This window comes from Lutra lutra, chromosome 1, assembly GCF_902655055.1.
Source record: "Lutra lutra chromosome 1, mLutLut1.2, whole genome shotgun sequence".
In the NCBI taxonomy this organism is placed as follows: domain Eukaryota; kingdom Metazoa; phylum Chordata; class Mammalia; order Carnivora; family Mustelidae; genus Lutra; species Lutra lutra.
Genome location: NC_062278.1, coordinates 171,890,285 through 171,912,867, shown reverse-complemented (window position 1 = coordinate 171,912,867; position 22,583 = coordinate 171,890,285). Strand labels below are relative to the sequence as shown.

The window sequence follows — 22,583 nt, the reverse complement described above, 5'->3', positions numbered from 1 at the left end:
AGAGATCAAAAGTAGTCAGAGAGGCAGGAGGAGGGAGGGGGGAAGCAGGCTCCTGCTGAGTAGAGAGCCTGACGTAGGGCTCGATCCCAGGACCCCAAGACCATGACCTGAGCTGAAGGCAGAGTCTTAACCCACTGAGCCAACCAGGCACCCCTCAGCATGCCTTCTTTACTAAACTGAATCATTTCTTGTTTTTGATCTAAAGGGAGACTTGTGACTTCTCCTCTCACTTGAACACTTAAATGGCTTGGAGGGTCATTAACTGGCTTAATTTAAATACTATTGTGTCTCAGGGAATATGGAGATCCAAGAAGAGGGAGAGAAATGGCCAGTGATTGGAATAGCAGAACACATATAACATTTGTCAATTAAGTTTGCAGTCATATGTGGCTGCAGTTTGCAGTGCCCCCAAAACAATCACAATAGTAACATCAAATATTACTGACCACAGATCACCATAACAATAAAGAAAAAGTTTGAAATATTTTAACAATTGCCAAAATTTGACTCAGACGCAAAGTGAGCAAATACTGTTGGAAAAATGATAATAATAGACTTCACTCAATGCAGGGTGGCCAAAAACTTGTAATTTATCAAAAAATTAAATATCTGCAAAGTGCAATAAAGCAAAGTACAATAAAACAAGGTATGATTGTACATGCTGAAAAAAAAGTGGGAGACAGGGGCACCTCAGTGGCTCAGTGGGTTAAGTGTCTGCATATAGCTCAGGTCATGATCCCAGGGTCCTGGGATCAAGCCCCATGTCAAGCTACCCCCTCAGCAGGAAGCCTGCTTCTTCCTCTCCCTCTGCCTGCTACTGCCCATTTGTGCTCTCTCTCTGTCAAATAAATAAATAAAATAAAATAAAATAAAATAAAATAAAATAGGTGTCAGACAGTTGCACTATTGCAGTGATAAAATTATGCCCCTCACCAAAACCGAAACTCATTAACTTCTTCATGTGCCTGCTACTTTCAGGGTACTTTCAGCAGTGGAAATAAAACAATGAACAAAATCACCTCTCCTCACAAACCTTATACTATAGTAAGGGAAAAGATGTGAGATGCTCACGACGTATATGAAAGTGCTACAGCAAAAAAATGAAGCCAGTGAAGCTGTGCATGAGGAGGGGATGAGCTTGATACTCCTTACAGAATGGTCACAGTAGGCCTCACCGAGAACAAGACCTATGAAAAACAGGGCCTGAAGAAACTGAAGGACTAAGCCATGTGACTATCTGGGGAAACAGTGTTTCACCAAGAAATAACAGTAAGTACAAAGTCTCTAGGGTTAGAGTATGATTGACATGTTTGAGAAACAGGCAAACAGGTGCCTGGAGCAGAATAAACGAGGGACAGAAAAGTGGGAGAGAAGTCAGAAAGGGACAGTGGACTGTCACTGAGGGGAAAGGACTCTGGCTTTTGCTCCAAATGAGATGAGATACCACCTCTGGACAATATTAAGTATGATCTGACTTCTTAAAGGACCCCTTTTTAAAGGATCACTTTGGTTGCTGGCCTCAGAAGAACTATCAGACGGCAAAAGCGGAAATAAGAAAGACCCCCAGAGGGGCACTTGGGTGGCTCAGTGGGTTAAAACCTCTGCCTTCGGCTCAGGTCATGATCTCAGGGTCCTGGGATCAAGCCCCACACCAGGCTCTCTGCTCAGTGGGGAGCCTGCTTCCGCCTCTCTCTGCCTGCCTCTCTGCCTATTGTGATCTCTGTCTGTCAAATAAATGAATAAAATCTTAAAAAAAAAAAAAAAGGAAGACCACCAGAAAGTGACCACAAAAGTCCAAGCTAACACTGGCTTGGGTAGGATAATTCAGGCAGGGTGATGAAAAGCTTCAGTTTCGGGAAGTCTGTTAGCGATAAAGCCAACAGGATTTATTGATGGAATGACAGATTAAGTGTGAAAGGAAAGAGTCAGGGATGACTTCAAGGTTTTTGGTCTGGGCAAATGAAACGACAGAGCTGCCATTTAACAAGATGAGAAGACTGTGGGGACAATACATTTGGAGTAGGGGACTGCAGGCAGCATAGAGAAATCAAGAATTCCTTTGAAGAGGTCCAAGCAGAGATGTGAGGCAAGCAGCTGGATATATGAGTGTGGAGTTCTGGGGTGAGATCTAGCTGAAGATATAAATTTGAAAGCCATGAATGGACATATGGTATTTAAAACCATGAGACTGGGGCGCCTGGGTGGCTCAGTGGGTTAAGCCGCTGCCTTCGGCTCAGGTCATGATCTCAGAGTCCTGGGATCGAGCCCCGCATCGGGCTCTCTGCTCAGCAGGGAGCCTGCTTCCTCCTCTCTCTCTGCCTGCCTCTCTGCCTGCTTGTGATCTCTCTGTCAAATAAATAAATAAAATCTTTAAAAAAAATAAAAAATAAAAAATAAAACCATGAGACTACTGCAATTCATATACCTTAAGTAATGAGCTATGTGAAAATATTAATTCCAAAATGGATACTTAAACTAAATTGGTAACCTTTCTTTCATTCCCATCACTCCTATAAATTTAATTTAAAGAAAGTTGGTATTATAATGCCTAATAGCATTCATCATAGATGCTCAGATTTTGGGAGTGAATTACAGACCTTCAGAATAACTGTGACTCCATGAAGTACAGGAAAATCTTGCCCATTTGTTAACTATATAATAACCTTACTTCTTCAGAATGCAGCCAAGAATCAAGAATCAAAATAGGTTTTTGGGTAGACATGGTCACGAAATCCATGCGATTAAGTCCATGGATTTCATTAATTAGTAAAAGTCCCTGCAAATGCTCTTCTGATCCAAAACATGCAAACAGCAGTCTAAGACCATTTGGTTAAACAGGCAGAGGCCCACCAAAGCACAAATTCTTATTAACACCTTAGGACATCAATCTATAATATAAGTGAAGACAATATAAGTGCAGGTAAACTACATATGATAATAATGACAGCAATCTTTTTTTAGGCTCCTTGTTCCACGTATTATGCTGGGTATCTTTTAGTATAACTTTTCATTTCTAATCCTTAAAACAATCCCTGAAATTATCAATATTATTATTCCCACTTTTCAGATGGGGAATAGAGGCCAGAAAGGTTTAGTACTTTGATCACAGTCACATCACAACTAGAAGAGCTGGGACTAGAACCCAGTTGTGCTTGAATCCAAAGCCAGTATGCTCTAAATGATATCATAAGAAAAGGTATATTCTACATTCTTTTATAAGATGCTAAGGGAATTATCTATTACAATTATCATCTAAAATGTTTAAATTCTGGGACACCTAGGTGGTTCAGTTGGTTAAGCATCTGCCTTCAGCTCAGGTCATGATTCCAGGGTCCTACGATCAAGTCTCCCATCCGGCTCCTTGCTCAGTGGGAAGCCTGCCTCTCCCTGCTGCTTACGTTCTCTCTCTCACTCTCTCTGACAAATAAATAAGTAAAATCATAAATAAATAAATAAATAAATAAAATGTTTAAATTCTAAACTTGGAATAAGAAACTGGAGAAAATTTTGTACCTTGATGGGGATAAATCAAAGCAGTAAATGATGCTGTACACTCTCAATCTGTAAAAATGACATTGATGTAGACTGGCTGCTACACAAAAACACAGAAAGAGTATTTTCTTACTTAGATCAAGAATGATGTTCCACTTAAACAAAAATATTCTAAATAGTTTTGTTCAACACCACCATTTCTGAAGAACATTATTTTATTTTAAAGATTTTATTTATTTATTTATCAGAGAAAGAACAAGAGAGTTGTGTGTGCACAAGCTGGCGGAGAGGCAGGCAGAGGGAGAAGCAGGCTCCCCGCTGAGCAGGGAGTCCAAGGTGGGACTCAATCTCAGGACCCCGAGATCATGACCTGAGCTGAAGGCAGATACTTAACAGACTAAGCCATCCAAGCATCCCTGAATGTCAGGCTTTTATCTGAAAAATCTCTGGAATTATTTCCAATACTCTCTTATTTCAGTTGAGAATATTAAAGTTTTTAAAATCATCATGTCTTAAAATGGCAATAACAGATAAGAAAGAAACAAAATTGACAAACAACACAAACGTCTTATATTTTAGTTATAAAATTAAACTACTTCTTTCATCAATCCTAAACCAGATGTCAAACAAATACTGAAATTGACTAGCCTAAATTTCATCCCTACTAATTTTGCAAATAAGGTACAATAGCACTTTAGAGATGACAAATGTCCACTATAAGGCAATTCCAAGGCAAAGAGAGGGAGAAAGAAATGATAAAATCCATCCCAAATCCACAAAGAATGCTTCTTACCCTGCCACACCTACTTTAATAAACAATTAAACAGCCCATTCCTTTTGGGAGGAGGCAGAAAGGGGTGAGTTCTATCATTCCAAGGCCTCCCTTTAAGTTATCAAAAGGTCTATAAACCCAAAGATACTGATTACTTCTCTTCAACAAACGTGTGCTTGCTTTGTGACAGTCCCTTCCTCCTAGCAGGGAAGTCATTATACTTTCAGTACCAGCTAAGAAAAAAATAAGCCTTGAGATTCAATTTTACTGTCTCAGGAAAAATCAAACAACTAATAAAATCCTTTCTAGACACAAAAACTGCTAACAGACGCATGAAAAACTGCTCAACATCACTAGACATCAGGGAAACGCAAATGAAAATCACAATGAGACACCACTTCACGCTGGTCAGAATGGCTAAAATTAAGAACTCAGGCAACAAAAGATGTTGGCAAGGATGCAGAGAAAGGGGAACCCTTATACTGTTGGTGGGGATGCAAACTGTGCAGCTACAGGGGAAGACAGTATTAAGTTTCCTCAAAAAGTTAAAAACAGAACTACCCTATGACCCAGCAATTGCAGTAAATTAGGTATTTATCCGAAGTATACAAACGTACTGATTTGAAGGGGCACAGGCACCATGATGTTTATAGCAGCAAGGTCCACCATAGCCAAACTATGGAAAGAGCCCAGAAGTCTATCGACAGATGAATGGATAAAGAATATGTGAGATAGATAAACACACACACACACACACACACACACACAACACACACTGGAATATTACTCAGCCATCAAAAAGAATGAAATCTTGCCATTTGCAACAATGTGGCTAGAACTAGAGGGTATTATGCTATGCATCAGTCAGAGAAAGATAAACACCATATGATTTCACTCATATATGGAATTTAAGAAACAAAAGAGATGAATATAGGGGAAGGGAAGGAAAAATAAAATAAGAGGAAAACAGAGAGGGAGGCAAACCATAAGAGACTCTTAACTACAGGGAACAAACTGAGGGTTGCTGGAGGTGGGGCGGGTAGGTAGGCGGATGGGGTAACTGGGTGATGGCCATGAAGGAGGACACTTGATGTAATAAGCAGCACTGAATGTTATATGCAACTGATGAATCACTGAATTCTACCTCTGAAACTAATTATATAACATATGTTAATTAAATTGAATTTAAATTTAAAATTTTTTTAAATTTCTTTCTAAAGACATGGCTCCATCCTTTCTCATAGACTGCAAACTCTAACTGGTGAAAGACTTTAAAATAAGAAAAGCAAAAACTGTAATTGTAAGAATCGGAGACTCTCAGAGTTTCTTAATCTAGGAAATATCATCCTTTTAGGATTCTGTTTAGGGAAATGACTAACCAAGCCAATTTCTAGAATGTCATAATAGGCAAGTTCAGAGGACTAAACCTGATCATTTTCAGGACACAACCCAATGAAATAAATGTGTGATTCTATTGGAAGAAACCTCTTTACATTTCAGAACCATTGTAATGTATCTCCCAAACTGTCCCCACAGCTAAGAAGTCATATACTTAAGGAGATGGGCACCTATTATCTAAACACAGTACCTTCATAATAAAAGTGCCTGATTGACTTGCACGATTAAAACTAAAAATAATTGAAGATACTGTTTGGTAAACTATGCCTTTTTATATCCCTTTGGGAGACCAAATTTACTTTTACCATCATGCTAAGAAATAAAGCTACATTTCTGAGCTGCATAAAGTACCAGCAATTAACCTATTTCACATGGCACACCATCTTATACATGCTGAGTAAATCAGATTAAGAATTAATGGGTTAATAAATAATAGCCATAGATACAATTATAGATAAGCGTGTACACGTGGGTTAATATACACATATGTATACATGCATATGTTACTCAGCTCTGTCCACTGAGAGCTAGCAATGACATCTCAGTAACAATGATCATACCTAGCTCCAGATCCTGATCCTAAATACCATTCTCCAATAAAAGGAACTCCTTGAAAAAATGGATGATTCTAGGGGTAGGACAGGAAAAATAAAAGATGAAGCTGGAGGATCTTTGTAGTACCCAATAATAAGTGCTCAAATCTGCATTTTAACTTTTGTTTTTCATGATGAGACTTTCTGTTAAGTAAAGGAAGAAAATATTATTACCATTAGATTGTCCATAAGTGATAAATGACTGTTGTCACTTCCTTTCTTTTACCCAAAATATCCAACCCTGCATTCTCTAATCCCCAAAGGTTCACAGAGTAAAGAAGGGACTCATATAAAAGGCCAGAGCAATTAGGGGTTAGTCACAAAATTAAATCATACCGTGCAAAATTCAAGCTTTTTACCAGTTCATCTAATATGCGGTTATTTTTTAGGTCCGGCTCTGTGACTGTCTAGAAAGGAAAAACAACAGATGGAAAAAGGTCAGAAATAATAAAATAACTTGTCATAATCTTGTTTTGAAAATGTGTGACCCAACCTTCTGAGACTCCCCATCCCACTAAGTCTTCCAGGAAAGCCTCAAAATAAAGTTCATTTATCTCATACTAATATAGAATTTTAAAACAGTGAATCAGCATCTGCTGACTGAAAGTCTGAAAAAAGTTCTCCACAGCCTCTGATAAAATCGTATACGCTCTGTACCAACTAAGATAAAACCTAACATGAGCAAGAATCGTTATTCAAAATACCATCCCAAAAAATTTCTCCTGAAAAAAACAGAACAGAGATGATCTTTTAAGTGACCACATAGGGAGAGGCATTAGGTGCTACAAGAAAGGTAAAAACAAGGTTGGTGTTGGGGAATGCAACAGAAAAATGACAGATTCTGTAGTTATTTGGCATGAATGGTATTCAGTTCATCTCCTTAATGATATCATCTTGGCTATGGCAAGACACCAACTTGTAAAGAGATTAAACTTGGGAGCCAAACTGCATCATTTCTAATGTAGGGAAATAGTTTAGAGAAGTTCAATGACATCTTAACACCATGTACCTTCCAGAGGCACCAAACTAGAACCCAAACCCTTCAAATAGTCCCATTATCCTTTCTATTAGACCTCACTGCCTCTTCTTTTTTCTTTATTCCTATTTATGTTTACTTGTCCTTTTACCTACCTTTTTGCCTACCTGAAATGCTTCAGAAACTCTAATATCAAATTTCCTACTGTTTTCCATGAAGGTCTAATTTGATAAAGAAGTAAGGGACCGTTATGAGACACTTGGGTGGCTCAGACAGTTAAGCGCTTGACTCTTGATTTCAGCTCAGGTCATGATCTCAGGATTGTGAAACCGAGCCCTGGATCAGGCTCCTTGCTCACTGTGGAGTTTGCTTGAGTTTCTCTCCTTCTCCCTCTGCTCCTCCCCCCGCTCACTCCCTCCCTCTTTCTTTTACTAAAAATAAATAAATAAATAAATAAAATCTTTTTTAAAAAAGAAGAAGAAAAAGAAGTAAGGAACCAGTCAGGCTGGGCTCAACCCAATGGCCATGAATCTTTGGCTTCCACACAAATACTTAAATACCAACCCTATGCAAATGAATAATCCTACCATCAGATTTTCTACCCAGGGTGAAAAATTATAAAACATGAGAAGCCAAGCCATTAAACATAGATCATAAGACTTAAAAGTGCTACATCCTGATCTTAGAATTAATTTCTACCTCCTAAATACATTTAGGTTTTGAAATCTTTATGAAAAATTGAACAAAGCCCAGGTCTCTATTTATGTGTTTTAGAGGTTCTTTCTGAAAATGTCTTTTATGTAGCTTAATTCAATTATACCGCTTCCCTTGAGCTTCTGTGTATACATGATACAGAAATTTGCACCAATCAATTAAGTTTACAAGAAAAAAACAGAAAGAAAAACTTACCACACAACAAGTTGGACATTGTGTTTTATAGGACAGGAATTTTCTTATACAAAGAGAACAGTCTGCAAAAAAACAAATGCAACATAATAAATTAGTTAAGCTACATTAATAACATAGGAATCTGACTTCTAACAAAATCTGACTTAAGCCCTAGAACATTTCCATCATCTAAGGCATATCATTATAATCTCAAAATTCTAACACCTCTAGTCTACCTATGCATACTCGCAAAGTGACAAAGTAGCATTTTTAGGACAGGGAAAGATATCAAATAGTAATAATTGTGAGTCCCTAGGATAGCACAACTCCATAAAATGTAGGATGGATACTGTATATACATGTCAGATACCTCCATGCCTAACATTCTAAAATATAAATTTTGAAATAAGATATATACACATTAAAAAATAATATATACCTAGGTTATCAATTAGGGATTTCTACATCCTAACTCTACAAATGATGTCGAACATCCCACATATAACAAGTACTTTGTGGCAAGCACTCAGAAAAGAAAAATATATAAGGGAAGATTCTTGACCTCAACAAGCTAACAAAGTAGTGAGGTAATTTCAGTACCATTCATTGTAATAAATTCTAAGGATTTAAGCAGGAAATTGTCATTAACTAAATTCTTCACATCCAAGGCAGTATAAAATGATCTCCCAAAGGAGGGGGAAATGTGACTAAATAGAATGCTCCCTTAATGGTAGCTAATTTGCTATCAGTCCAAATTCAGCTTAGTGAAGGGGCCTCACTAAAAAGGATTCAGTTTAGTTTAAGAGGAGGAGACAGTATGATTTTGGGTATAGATAACCAGAAAATGAACAAGTCCTGGCAGCCTCAGCATCCAGGGGGAAAAATGAAAGAACACGTTAAAGAGAAGATAAAATAGGCAATGGGTTAAGTTTTGTGGGGAAGCAAACATGAATAAAGGGGAAATTCCGGTTTACAGGTAAGAGTTAGAAAGTCATCACCCCATCTCCATCTAATAACAAGTAAAAAGACTGAAAAATCAGCTCTTCCTAGCTCCATCAGAGAAGTTAGGTTACCAGACAAGCTGTTGCTCCAAAATTAGAGTGAGAAAGATTCTCTGGACACAGAGAATCAGAACTTACCGGAGCAGAAACCTCCAAAAGAACCAGAGAAAAAGCCTCTGCTAGAACCAGTGCTGGGGCAGGAAAACTTGAATTATAATTGGCAAATCAATGGAAGCTCAGCAGGGTGGAGTCTGAGAATTAAAAACTCCAGGGGATCCAAGATATAGGGTAGGCCCACACATACATGAATTTCAGCTCCAAGGGTTCTACCCGGTACTCAAAGTGACAACCTGAAAAATCCCATGGTCCTTCTGTAGGGGGAAGGGGAAAGTAATCATTCTGCAATACATCAGAGCACTCTGTTCTTCTTAACAAGGCCTGCCCTCAAGAGAAACTTTACCAGACCCAAGTCTCTGGGGGTATTATCAGAGCCCAGCTAACCTCAGGAAGGGAAATAAGCAACTCCAGCTATTTCTACTCATCCTGTCCCACCAAGGAGAAGAACACACTTGAAGTTTGTTGTGAAGTTCACAGTCCAGGGCACAGGCTCACTAAATGATAGATATAATCATAGAACTACAGAACATGGCACTTCTGACATCTCATGGCCACGTTACTTTATAAAGGTCTATTTATTACAGTTCCATTTCCCTAGTACATCATGACTGGTTATTAGGAAAAAACTACAAGGTATACTAAAAAGCAAGACATAGCTTGAAGAAACTGCACTCATCAGAATCATAGTCAAATATGGCACAAAAGCTGGAATGAAAAAGCCAGGAATTTAAAACAACTGGACAAAGTTGACGACATGGAAGAACAGATGGGTAAGGTAAGCAGAGAGATGGGAATTCTAAGAAAGAATCAAAAAGAAATGCTAGAGATGAAAATCACTGCAAAAAGAATAATGAATACCTTTGATGGTATCAGTAGACTGGACACAGCTTAGGGAAAAATCACTGCACTTGAGAATATCTCAATAGAAACTATAAAAGTGAAAAGAAAAAGACTGGAAAAAAACAGAACAATATTTAAGAACATTTTGTAGCAGGACATTATACAAGGTGTGATATATATGTAATAGCAATACCAAAAGGAGAAGAAAGATGGGGAAAAAAACAAATATTTGAAGAAACAATGACTGAGAATTCCCCCCAAACAGTCAGAAAGCAAACCAGAGATCCAGGAAGCCAAGAGAACATAAAGCAGGAAAAATGCCAAAAAAACTCACAAAACCCTACAACCTGGTATATCATATTTGAGCTGCAAAAAATCAAAGATAAAGAAAATAATCTTGAAAAGAAGCTGGGGTGGGGGGTGGGGGAGACACCTTAGCTATAGATAACCAAAGAAAAGAATTAAATCCAACTTCTCAGAAACCATGCAAGCAAGAAAATAATGGAGTATTGAAAGAAAATACCCACCACCAACCTAGAATTTTATGCCCTGTGAAATAATCCTTTAAAAGTAAAAGAGAAACAGACCTGTTCAGACAAGTGAAAATGGAGGACTTTGCTCCCAGTAGACCTACATCACAAGAAATCTTTTAAAAAGTCCTTCAGAGGGGCACCTGGGTGGCTCAGTGGGTTAAAGCCTCTGCCCTTGGCTTGGCTCATGATCCCAGGGTCCTGGGCTCGAGCCCCACATCGGGCTCTCTGCTCAGCAGGGAGCCTGCTTCCCTTCCTCTCTCTCTCTCTGTCCACCTCTCTGCCTACTTGTGATCTCTGCCTGTCAAACAAATAAATAAAATCTTTAAAAAAAAAAAAAGTTCTTCAGAGAGAAGGAAAACAAGTCAGAAACCTAGATCTATATAAACAAAGGAAAAGCACTGGAGAAGGAATAAATATAGGTAGAATAAAAACTTTTATTTTTCTTATTCTTAATTGATCTAACAGGTAACAGTGTCTTGAGTTTCTTCATATATTTATTATATTCACATATATATATAAACATACATACATATTTTCATTTTTTTTAAGATTTTTATTTATTTATTTATTTGACAGAGAGAGATCACAAGTAGACAGAGAGGCAGGCAGAGAGAGAGAGAGAGAGAGAGAGAGAGAAGCAGGCTCCCTGCTGCGCAGAGAGCCCGATGCGGGACTCGATCCCAGGACCCTGAGATCATGACCTGAGCCGAAGGCAGCGGCTTAACCCACTAAGCCACCCCGGCTCCCCATATTTTCATTCTTATGTGCGCTTATGTGTAAGCGGAATGAGTGACATCAGTGATACAAAGTACTGGAGGGAGGAATTAGATGTAATCTGCTCTAGCTGCCACAACAAAATACCATATGCTGCTGCCTTAAAGAAAATAAATTTATTTTCTCACAGTTCTGGAGGCTAGAAGTTCGATATCAAGATGCCAATATGATCGGTTTGTGGTGAGGACTCTCTTCTTGGCTTGCAGATGGCTGCCTACTCACAGTGTCTTCTCTTGGCAGTGGGGAGAGAACAAGCTATATATGTCTCTTCTTTCAAGGGCACTAACTTCCTCATCAGGGCCCCACCTTAATGGTCACAACTAAACCTAAATAACTCCCAAATACTCCCAAATACACTAGGGATTAGGGCTTATGAATTCTGGGAGGGACACAGTTCAGTCCACAGCATTCTGCTCCTTGCCCCCTGAAAATCCATGCCTTCTCCTGTGCAAAATGCATTCATTCCATACCACCAGTCCCAAAAGTCTTTAATTCATTCCAGCACTGACTCTAAAGTCTATAAAGCCCAAAATATCACCTAAATCAGATATAACTGAAACATGAGGTATGATTCATTCTGAGGCAAAATTTCTCCCCAGATTCATTCTCTTGACTATCAGTGTTATTCCCTTCACAGTATAAAAAAATCTCCTAAGCAATGCTGTAAATCAAGAATTCCCAAACCCGGCTACTTATCTGAATCACCCGGGAGAGATTATTGTTGGTTTTAATTTAGTTTCCCAGGCCCTACCCCCAGTCATATGGATTCAATGCATTTGGGCCAGTAAATTGCATCCGTAATATGTGATTCTGACTGAACAACAATTTTTTTTTAATTAGCATGTTTTTTTGCTACTACATTTAACTATATAAAGTTGTCAGTTTTCAGTAAATCAAAAAAAGAACAAATACTGGCAATTACATGTGGTTTAATGTAACACTGTACACTTACTATGTGCTCTGTTTTAAGCATGTTTTATGTATTAACTCTTTTGATCCTTACAACAACCCTGAGGCTGGTACTAACTACTATCAGTCCTATTTTACAATAAGTAAATTGCAGTTCAGGGTTCACCCAATTCTACCAAGATCACAAAGGAAATAGGTGGCAAAGGCAAGTACCAGAGCTCATGTTCTTAACCTATTAATTATTTAAAACATATACAATTTGTTTATAAAACACATTTATTATATATACCTATATAATACAAATAAATATTATTTCACTAACAGGATCACATGTACCAGAGTATGCATAATGAGACTACTGCTTTCTCTTCTGCATAATCTTGTATGTGTTTTGTTTCACATAAAGAGAACCAGACACAGGCCCAAAGTAGATCAAGCTCTTCGGTTACTTTCAGTCTACTAGTTTACTACCAAATATGTACTGATGAACTGCAGACCAGCATGATGCATTCTCTAGTTAGCAACTATGATATTCCAATCAAAGTTAGAGCTGTTGAAGAGCTCTGGACTATGTATTCCTCAGTGGCTTTATTTAAATCACCCGTGAAGTCTATTTTTCCTCCCAAAATCCAACTATGAGCTCTAATTCTATGGACAGGGTGGAGGAGAGTAGAATAAAACAGTGATGTAATGGGTAGCTTCAGGGGCGCCTGGGTGGCTCAGTTGGTTAAGCATCAGACTCTTGATTTTGGCTCAGGTCATGACCGCAGAATCATGGGATCAAGCCCCACATCAGGCTCCAAGCTCACAGGAGTCAGATGAGATTCTTTCCCTCTCCCTCTGCCCCTCCCCAGCTCACATCCTCTCTCTAATAAATAAATCTTTAAAAAAATAAAAAGTGGGGGGGTAGCTTCACAGAAACACCCAAGCCTTGGGGAAGGAAGCATTTCTAATCTCAAACAGGATACAGCCAGCTGCTAGCTTTCAAATATCAAAAGAGCCTAGCATCCTAACAGTAAAAAGCAAATTTCTAAAAGTTAAACCAATTATTTTTGTGTGTGATCTTAAAGCTTCTATGAGAAAATGAACCACTTCAAAAATTGTTCTCCAGTGTCAAGTTAAAATAAGAAAATCTAGTTCCCGGTTTGAAAGGAATAGGTCCTGGAAAGCTGAGAAAGCTGGTCTCTGCCTCCAGTTCTAGGGTTAAATGACCAGCTAGCTGCTAAGAAAGAACCATCCCTCCTGACAAGCAGCAGTCCAGCATTCCCATACATGCAGTTCTGCATAACTGTATGTCCCATCTGTATGTGCAGCTATCACTCTTCTCCCATCTTGCTCACAGTGCTGCCTCATAAGAATATAAAAGAAGAAAAACACAGTATTTGGGTCACCAATTCTAGTTGATCCAGAACAACAGCAGAACATGATTGCCCTACCTAGTTCCTATTAAGTTCTGTGGGCTTTTGTGTCATTAAAACAATACCACAGACCACAGAGCAACCTCTGGTCTTGCAGGAACTGTAACAAATGTGTTTAGTAGCAAAGGCCTATCAAATCATGAGAGGTACAATATGAAAAATAAGTACTCATAAAATAATTACTGAAAGTACCCTCCACTGACTTCCTCTTAAATAAAAAATGACATCAGTGACAACTGTAAGTGACAAAGAAATAATGAAAAAAAAAAAAAGAATGGAAGTACAGCCTAATTTTTTCAGCCAAGTAGAGTTCACAGAATTCATAAAAAGTAGTCTTTCATCTACAGAAGGGACACCGATCTCTGTCCATGAGAAAGTAACAGGGTCCAGAATTACGATCCTTCCATAAACAACTAAAACACTGGAGGGATATATGAAACACAACTATTTTCAGACTTCGGACAAAGGCAGAAATGAGAAAGTTCTATCACAGCCCAACCTTTGTCTGGAGGCATTTTCATGACCACAGTATATGGAGAAGAGCCAAGCAGCCCATCAGTCTTGCTAGGTGAAGCAGCAAAGATCAGAATGCAGGGCAATCCAGGTAGCTAGAATTTCTAGGGCTGAGTACCAGAGAGAAAGAGGCTGTCCCACACATACACAGTCAAATGATCTTTGACAAGGGCCCCAAGGGTACACAGTGGGTAAAGGGCAGTCTCTTCAACAAATGCTGGTGGAAAAACTATATTTCCACAGGCAAAAGAATGAAGATTTGAAACTATAAAGCTCTTAGAAGAAAACAAAGGGGAAAAGCCTCATAACATCATCCTTGGGAATGATTTCCTAGATCTGATAACAAAGGCCCTGGCAAAAAAAAAAAAAAAAAAAAAGTGGAAATAGTGGGACTTCATCAAATTAAAAAGCTTCTGCAAATAAAATTAACAAGTCAGGAAATGAGAGATGTTGGTGAGGATGCAGAGAAAGGGAAACCCTCCTACACTGTTGGTGGGAACGCAAGCTGGTGCAGCCACTCTGGAAAACAGCATGGAGGTTCCTCAAAAAGTTGAAAATAGAGCTACCCTATGACCCAGCAATCACACTACTGGGTATTTACCCCAAACATACAAATGTAGTCATCTGAAGGGGCATGTGCACACGAATGTTTATAGCAGCAATGTCCACAATAGCCAAACTATGGAAAGAACCTAGATGTCTATCAACAGATGAATGGATAAAGAAATACACACACACACACACACACACACACACACACACACACACACACACACAATGGAATACTATGCAGCCATCAAAAGAAATGAAATCTTGCCATTTGCAATGGCATGGATGGAACTAGAGGGTATTATGCTGAGTGAAATAAATCAATCAGAGAAAGACAATTATATGATCTCTCTGATATGAGCAATTTGAGAGGCAGGGAGGGGAGTTGTGGGGAGTAGGGAAGGAAAAAATGAAACAAGATGGGATTGGGAGGGAGACAAACCATAAGTGACTCTTAATCTCACAAAACAAACTGAGGGTTGCTGGGGGGAGGGGGGAAGGGATAGGGTGGTTGGGTAATGCACATTGGGGAGAGTATGTACTGTGGTGAGTGCTGTGAAATGTGTAAGCCTGATGATTCACAGACCTATACCCCTGGGGCAAATAATACATTATATGTTAATAAAAATAATTTTTTTTAAAAAGTTCCTGCAAAGGAAACAATGAACAAAGTAAAAAAAACAACCTATGAAATAGGAGAAAATAATCTGTAAACCATATACCTGAAAAGGAGTTAATATCCAAAATATTCAAGGAACACCTGTAACTCAACAACAACAAAAATACCCCAAAACAAGATTTGCAAAGGGCAAAGCATCTGAATAGACATTTCTCCAAAGACATACAGTTGGCCAACAAGTATATGAAAAGATGCTCAACATCACTAATCATCCGGGAAATGCAAATCAAAACCATAATGAGATATCACTTCACACCTGTTAGGATAGCCAATTATTTAAAAAAAGCAGAAAATAAAGTTGGTAACACTGTAGAGAAATTAGAACACTTGTACACTGTTGATGGAAATGTAAAATGGTACAGTCACTATGGAAAACAGTATGGTGGTTTCTCAAAAGATTAAAATAGAATTACCATATGAGCCAATAATCCCACCTCTGGGTATTTACCCAAAAGAAATGAAAAAAGGATCTGAAACAGATATCTGCACTACCATGTTCAAAGCAGCATCATTCACAATAGCCAAAAGATGGGAGCAACCCAAGAGTCACCAACAATTGAATGGATAAAGAAAACGTGATACATACATACAATGGAATATTATTCAGCCTTTAAAAAGAAGGAAATCCTGCCACATGCTACCACATGGATGAATCTTGAGGACATTAAGCTAAGTGAAAAAAACAATCACAAACAGACAAATACTACATAATTCCATTTTTATGAGATATCTAGTCAAATTCATAAAAGAAGAAAAAGGAATGGTTGTTGCCAGGACTTAGGTAAGGAGAAATGAGGAGTCTCTGTGCACTGGATATAAAATTTCAGTCACACAGAATAAAAAAGTTCTAAAGATTTCTTATATAGCAATGAACATATAGTTAACAATACTATACATGCAACAATTTGTTAATATGGTAAATTTCTTCTTATGTGTTTTTTACCAACCCTTCAGCAGCCCCCCCGAAAAAACCCAGCCCTATAGAAAAGGCTACTCTAAATGCACACCAACAAAACTTAAAAACAAAACTTGACAGAATCAGTCTAATCCACAAGTGACTTACCCGCCTGCCACAACACAGCCTGACACGCCAATAAGTTATACAATAAAACTACCCAATCAAAAAGGTAAACACTATAATGGCAAGCATCTAATCAAAAATTGCCAGTCATGCAAAGAAATAAGAAAATATGGTTTATACACAAGAAAGGTAAAAAAAAAAAAAAATCAAGTCAACAGAAACAGACTTAGAAATGACACAGATAATGGATTAGCAGATAGAGAGGTTAAACTCACTATTAGAAATATGTTCAGGGGCACCTGGGTGGCTCAGAGGGTTAAGCCTTTGCCTTCAGCTCAGGTCATGATCTCAGGGTCCTGGGATCGAGCCCCACGTTGAGTTCTCTGCTCAGCAGGGAGCCTGCTTCCCCATTTCTATCTGCCTACCTCTCTGCCTACTTGTGATCTCTCTGTCAAATAAATAAAAAATCTTTAAAAAAAAAAAAAATGTTCAGTGGGGTGCCTGGGTGGCTCAGTGGGTTAAGCCTCTGCCTTTGGCTCAGGTCATGATCTCAGGGTCCTGGAATCGAGCCCCGCATCTGGCACTCTGCTCCGCAGGAAGCCTGCTTCCCCCTCTCCCTGTGCCTGCCTCTCTGCCTACTTGTGATCTCTCTCTCTCTCTCTCTGTCAAATAAATAAATTAATTTAAAAAAAAAAGACTATGTTCAGTATGCTCAAAGCTTAAAACACACACATAAACCTAGTGAGAAAAGAAATGGAAAATATTTTTTAAATGAAACTTCTAGAAATGATCAATATAATATCTGAAATGAAAATTTCATTGGAAGAGACTAACAGCTAAGATACTACAGAATAAAAAGTGCATAGACCTGAAGGCATAGCAAAAGAATTATCCAAAACTAAGCAAAGAAAGGGAGGGTGAGTGTGGGGAATAGGGGTAGAGACCAAAACAGAAAGAGAAAAAAGAAAAGAGTCTCAGTGTCTGTAGATAAATATCAAGCAGTAAAGTAAAAATAGTTAAGATCTAACAAAATTTAATTGGAGTCAATACTGGAGCATGGGATGGAGGTATGAACAGAAAAATGCTCAAAAGAAACAATGGCTTACACCACACACGAAAATAGACTCAAATGGATGAAGGACCTCAATGTGAGAAAGGAATCCATCAAAATCCTTGAGGAGAACACAGGCAGCAACCTCTTCGACCTCAGCCGCAGCAACTTCTTCCTAGGAACATCGACAAAGGCAAGGGAAGCAAGGGCAAAAATGAACTATTGGGATTTCATCAACATCAAAAGCTTTTGCACAGCAAAGGAAACAATTAACAAAACCAAAAGACAACTGACAGAATGGGAGAAGATATTTGCAAATGACATACCAGATAAAGGGCTAGTGTCCAAAATCTATAAAGAACTTAGCAAACTCAACACCCAAAGAACAAATAATCCAATCAAGAAATGGGCAGAAGACATGAACAGACATTTCTGCAAAGAAGACATCCAGATGGCGAACAGACATATGAAAAAGTGCTCCACATCACTCAGCATCAGGGAAATACAAATCAAAACCACAATGGGATATCACTTCACACCAGTCAGAATGGCTAAAATTAACAAGTCAGGAAATGACAGATGCTGGCGAGGATGCGGAGAAAGGGGAACCCTCCTACACTGTTGGTGGGAATGCAGCTGGTGCAACCACTCTGGAAAACAGCATGGAGGTTCCTCAAAATGTTGAAAATAGAACTACCCTATGACCCAGCAATTGCACTACTGGGTATTTACCCTAAAGATACAAACGTAGTGATCCAAAGAGGCACGTGCACCCAAATGTTTATAGCAGCAATGTCTACAATAGCCAAACTATGGAAAGAACCTAGATGTCCATCAACAGATGAATTGATAAAGAAGATGTGGTATATATACACAATGGAATACTATGCAGCCATCAAAAGAAATGAAATCTTGCCATTAGTGAAATAAGTCAATCGGAGAAAGACAACTATCATATGATCTCCCTGATAGGAGGAAGTGGAGATGCAACATGGAGGGGTTAAGGGGGTAGGAGAAGAATAAATGAAACAAGATGGGCTTGGGAGGGAGACAAACCATAAGTGACTCTTAATCGCACAAAACAAACTGAGGGTTGTTGGGGGGAGGGGGGATCAAGAGAGGGAGGTGTGGTTATGGATATTGGGGAGGGTATGTGCTATGGTGAGTGCTGTGAAGTGTGTAAACATGGCGATTCACAGACCTGTACCCCTGGGGATAAAAATACATCATATGTTTATTTTAAAAAATAAATAAATTAATTTTTTAAAAAAAAGAAACAGTGGCTAAAATCTTTCTAAATATGAACCCAAAGCTCAGGAACCCCAAACAAAACAAATACAAAGTAAACCAAATTAAAGCATATTACAAATTTCTGAAAACCAGTGATAAAAAAGAAAATATGAAAAGCAGCCATGGGGCGCCTGGGTGGCTCAGTGGGTTAAGCCTCTGCCTTCGGCTCAGGTCATGATCTTGGGGTCCTGGGATCGAGTCCCGCATCGGGCTCTCTGCTCGGCAGGGAGCCTGCTTCCCCCTCTCTCTCTGCCTGCCTCTCTGCCTACTTGTGATCTCTCTCTGTCAAATAGATAAATAAAATCTTAAAAAAAAAAGAAAAGAAAAGAAAAGAAAAGCAGCCAGGGAAAAAAGGTACATTATACGCAGAAAGCTATAAATAAAAAGATCGCACCTGGTTTCATCTGAAACCAGTAAAGTCAGAATGACATTCTGAAAGGGAAAAAACATTAACCCTGAATTTATACCCATTGAAAACATCTTTCAAAAAAAAAAAAAAAAAAAACTTTGAAAGGGCAATGAAGTAACTTTTTCAGACAAACAAAAGCTGAGAATTCTTTAGCAACCTATGTATACTACAAGAAAAGTAGCGGAGAGTATAAAAATGATACCAGAAGTTAACTTTGATATATACAAAGGAGAGTATCAGAAATGATAAACATGTGGGTTAAGCCAAAAAAAACATTTTTAATTTGTTTAAAAGATAATGGGTGTCTAAAGCAAATATAGAAACAATGTATTTTAGTGTCTATAATACATGTACACATAAAATGAATTACAATAAGATGACAGGAAGAGGGCAGAAGTACACATCTGTAACACAGGTCTACACTATTCAGGTAGCATGATACTGTTTGAAAGGAAGTTGTATTAAGTTAAAGAGGCATATTTTTTTTAATTTATTTTATTTAACAGACAGAGATCACAAGGGAGAGAGGCAGAAAGGCAGGCAGAGAGAGAGGGGGAAGCAGGCTCCCTGCCCAGCAGAGAGCCCGACATGGGGCTCGATCCCAGGACCCTGGGATCATGACCTGAGCTGAAGGCAGAGGCTCAACCCACTGAGCCACCCAGGTGTCCCTAAAGAGGCATATTTTAAACTACCACTAAAATAATGAAACAGAGAAGGAAAGCTAGTAAGGCAACTGTGGAAAACTAACTTTAAAAATGTTCAACTCTTTCTTAAAAAGGCAGAAAGAGAGCAAAGAATAGATGGACAAATAAAACACAAAATGGGGGGGCGCCTGGGTGGCTCAGTGGGTTAAAGCCTCTGCCTTCAGCTCGGGTCATGATCCCAGGGTCCTGGGATCGAGCCCTGCATCGGGCTCTCTGCTCAACGAGGAGCCTGCTTCTCCTTCTCTCCTCTCTCTCTGCCTGCCTCTCTGCCTACTTGTGATCTCTGTCTGTCAAATAAATAAATAAAATCTTAAAAAAAAAAAAAAAACACAAAATGGGAGTATATGTAAATCCAGCCTTATCAATAATTACTTTAACTTTCTGCAATAATGGAAATGTATCTGCACATTTTAACACAGAAGCCACTAGCCACATGTGGCTATCCTGTGCCAATAAACTCAACCACTAAGATTAAACAGGTAAATTTAATGAAAGGAATAAAAGGTTGTTTTAGCAAACAAAAAGCAATTCTGTAAAATTATGAAGGAAGAAATCTGCATCTCCATAGATGCAGAAAACATACTTGACAAAATTCAACACACATTTATGATTTAAAAAAAAAACAAACATCTCAGCTAATTAAGAAAGGAACTGCCTCAACTTGATAAATTTATGAAAATGTATCATGAATATAATAACACTCTAACACAATATTTAAAAAATTAAATGATTTCCCCATAAATTAGGACTAAGAAAAGAATGTCTGCTCACATCACTTCTACTTAAAATTGTACTAGAAGTCCTAGCCTCTGTTAAACAAGAAAAAAATATGAGGCATGGAGATTAGGAAGTAAGAAATAAAGGCATTTTTATTCATGGATAACATGATTGTATATGTAAAAATTCTGAAGGAATCAACAAAAAAAGATGCTGGAATTAAAAAGTGAATTTACCCAAGATCACAAGATAAAAAATCAATTAAAAAATTGTATTTCTATGTTCATAGCCTGTACAATGAAAGCTAAACCATCCTGTTGAGAGAAATTAAAACTACAAAGTGGAGGAATATGCCAAGTTCATATATTGAAGACTCAACATTGTTAAGAAATCATTTCTACCCAGATTGATCTCTAAATTCAGAACAATCCCAATGTACATACCAGCAGGTTTTTTGGTAGAAACTGACAATATGATTCTAAAATATATATGAAAATACATATAAAATGCAAAGATCCTAAAAGGTCCAAATAATTTTGATAAAGAAAAACAAAATGGGAGGCCTTAAAATGTCTAACATCAAGATTGTAGTACAAAGCTACAATAATTAAGACAGCAAGGTATTGAAATGCACAGGGATAAACACAGAGAACAAGAGAACAGAAAAGAGTCCAGAAACAGATACACACATTATTGCCTGAGGCTATATTGACTAAGAAGAGCAGTACTCTATCATGGGATTGAAATGTACTATATCTTAACTATACTGGTTACATGGTATATACCTTTGTCAAAATTCACTGATGCTTGTATACTTTACTGTGCATTTAAAATGGATGTGTTTTATTATATGTAAATTACATCTAAATAAAAATTATTTTAATAAACATTTCAAAACAATCCCCTAAACTTATCTTTACTAATGTGAATCTAACCTAGAAAGGAACTAACAATTATTAAGGGCCTCCATCATGCCAGACACTGGGTTCTACACATTTAATTTTCACAATCATCTTCTAAAGTAGAAACTATTCATCAAATCTTTACATTTGAAGAAATGTTAACATTTGCAAATTCAACCAGCTGTAAGCTGGGGACTCAAGAGTCAAGCCTAAGTACACCCCTAATGCCCATGTTGCTACCACCACCACCCTCTTAGGTCTTTGCTATAGAAACTTCTTACCAAAGCTACTACCATACACCAAAATAATTTTTTAAGCCTACCTTGATTTTTTTTGTTTGTTTGTTTAATCCTTTAAGACAGATGAAAATAGCTCCTAAACAATGACAATGACAGGCTCACCACTACGTGTTAAATACCTTAAGCTACTCAATTAAAAAAAAAAAAATGATAGACTTGAAAAGCTAAGTACAAGCAAAGTTCAATTTAAGAGTCTTTCCAGCCTCACACAGCAAGGTAAGTGATAAATTGCCTGCAATACTCTTTACTGGTAGATTTCCCACTGGGATTTTTAAACTTCGAATGTTTTTAAACTTTGAATTATATATATTCATGTTAAGGTCTATATGATTGAACTGTCTAAGTGTTAACCTGTTGCAAAACAAAAATTCTGAAATTTAACATCTAAAAGTACTAGGCAAATAAATAACCACATATCTTTATTGCCTTAATGTTACAAGAGGCATAAAAATATCCAAGAGGGAACCCAAGAAAAGAATATGGGAGAAGATGCGATCTGAGAAGAACAAGAAAGGAAGAGATCTGCACATGGCCTGAGGACAGCTGACATCAGGAACACTCCCTGTCCTATGGACTTCCTTAATTCATAAGTCTTTTTTTTTTTTTTTAAAGATTTTATTTATTTATTTGACAGAGAGAGTGAGCAGAGGCAGATAGAGTGGCAGGCAGAGGCAGAGGGAGAAGCAGGCTCCCCGCTGAGCAAGGAGCCCGATGTGGGACTCGATCCCAGGAGGCTGG

General features: G+C 38.1%; 1 protein-coding gene across 1 annotated transcript in view; it reads right to left on the bottom strand.

Moving 5' to 3' along the window:
- RAD18 (RAD18 E3 ubiquitin protein ligase) overlaps window positions 1–22,583 on the bottom strand; it is a 106,414-nt gene that overhangs the window by 75,481 nt on the left and 8,350 nt on the right. The window contains exons 3-4 of the mRNA XM_047746064.1: window positions 8,141–8,202; window positions 6,592–6,662 (exon numbers count right to left, since the gene is read on the bottom strand). Of these exons, the coding sequence (XP_047602020.1) occupies window positions 6,592–6,662; window positions 8,141–8,202 (133 nt within the window). The remainder of the gene's footprint in view (window positions 1–6,591; window positions 6,663–8,140; window positions 8,203–22,583) is intronic.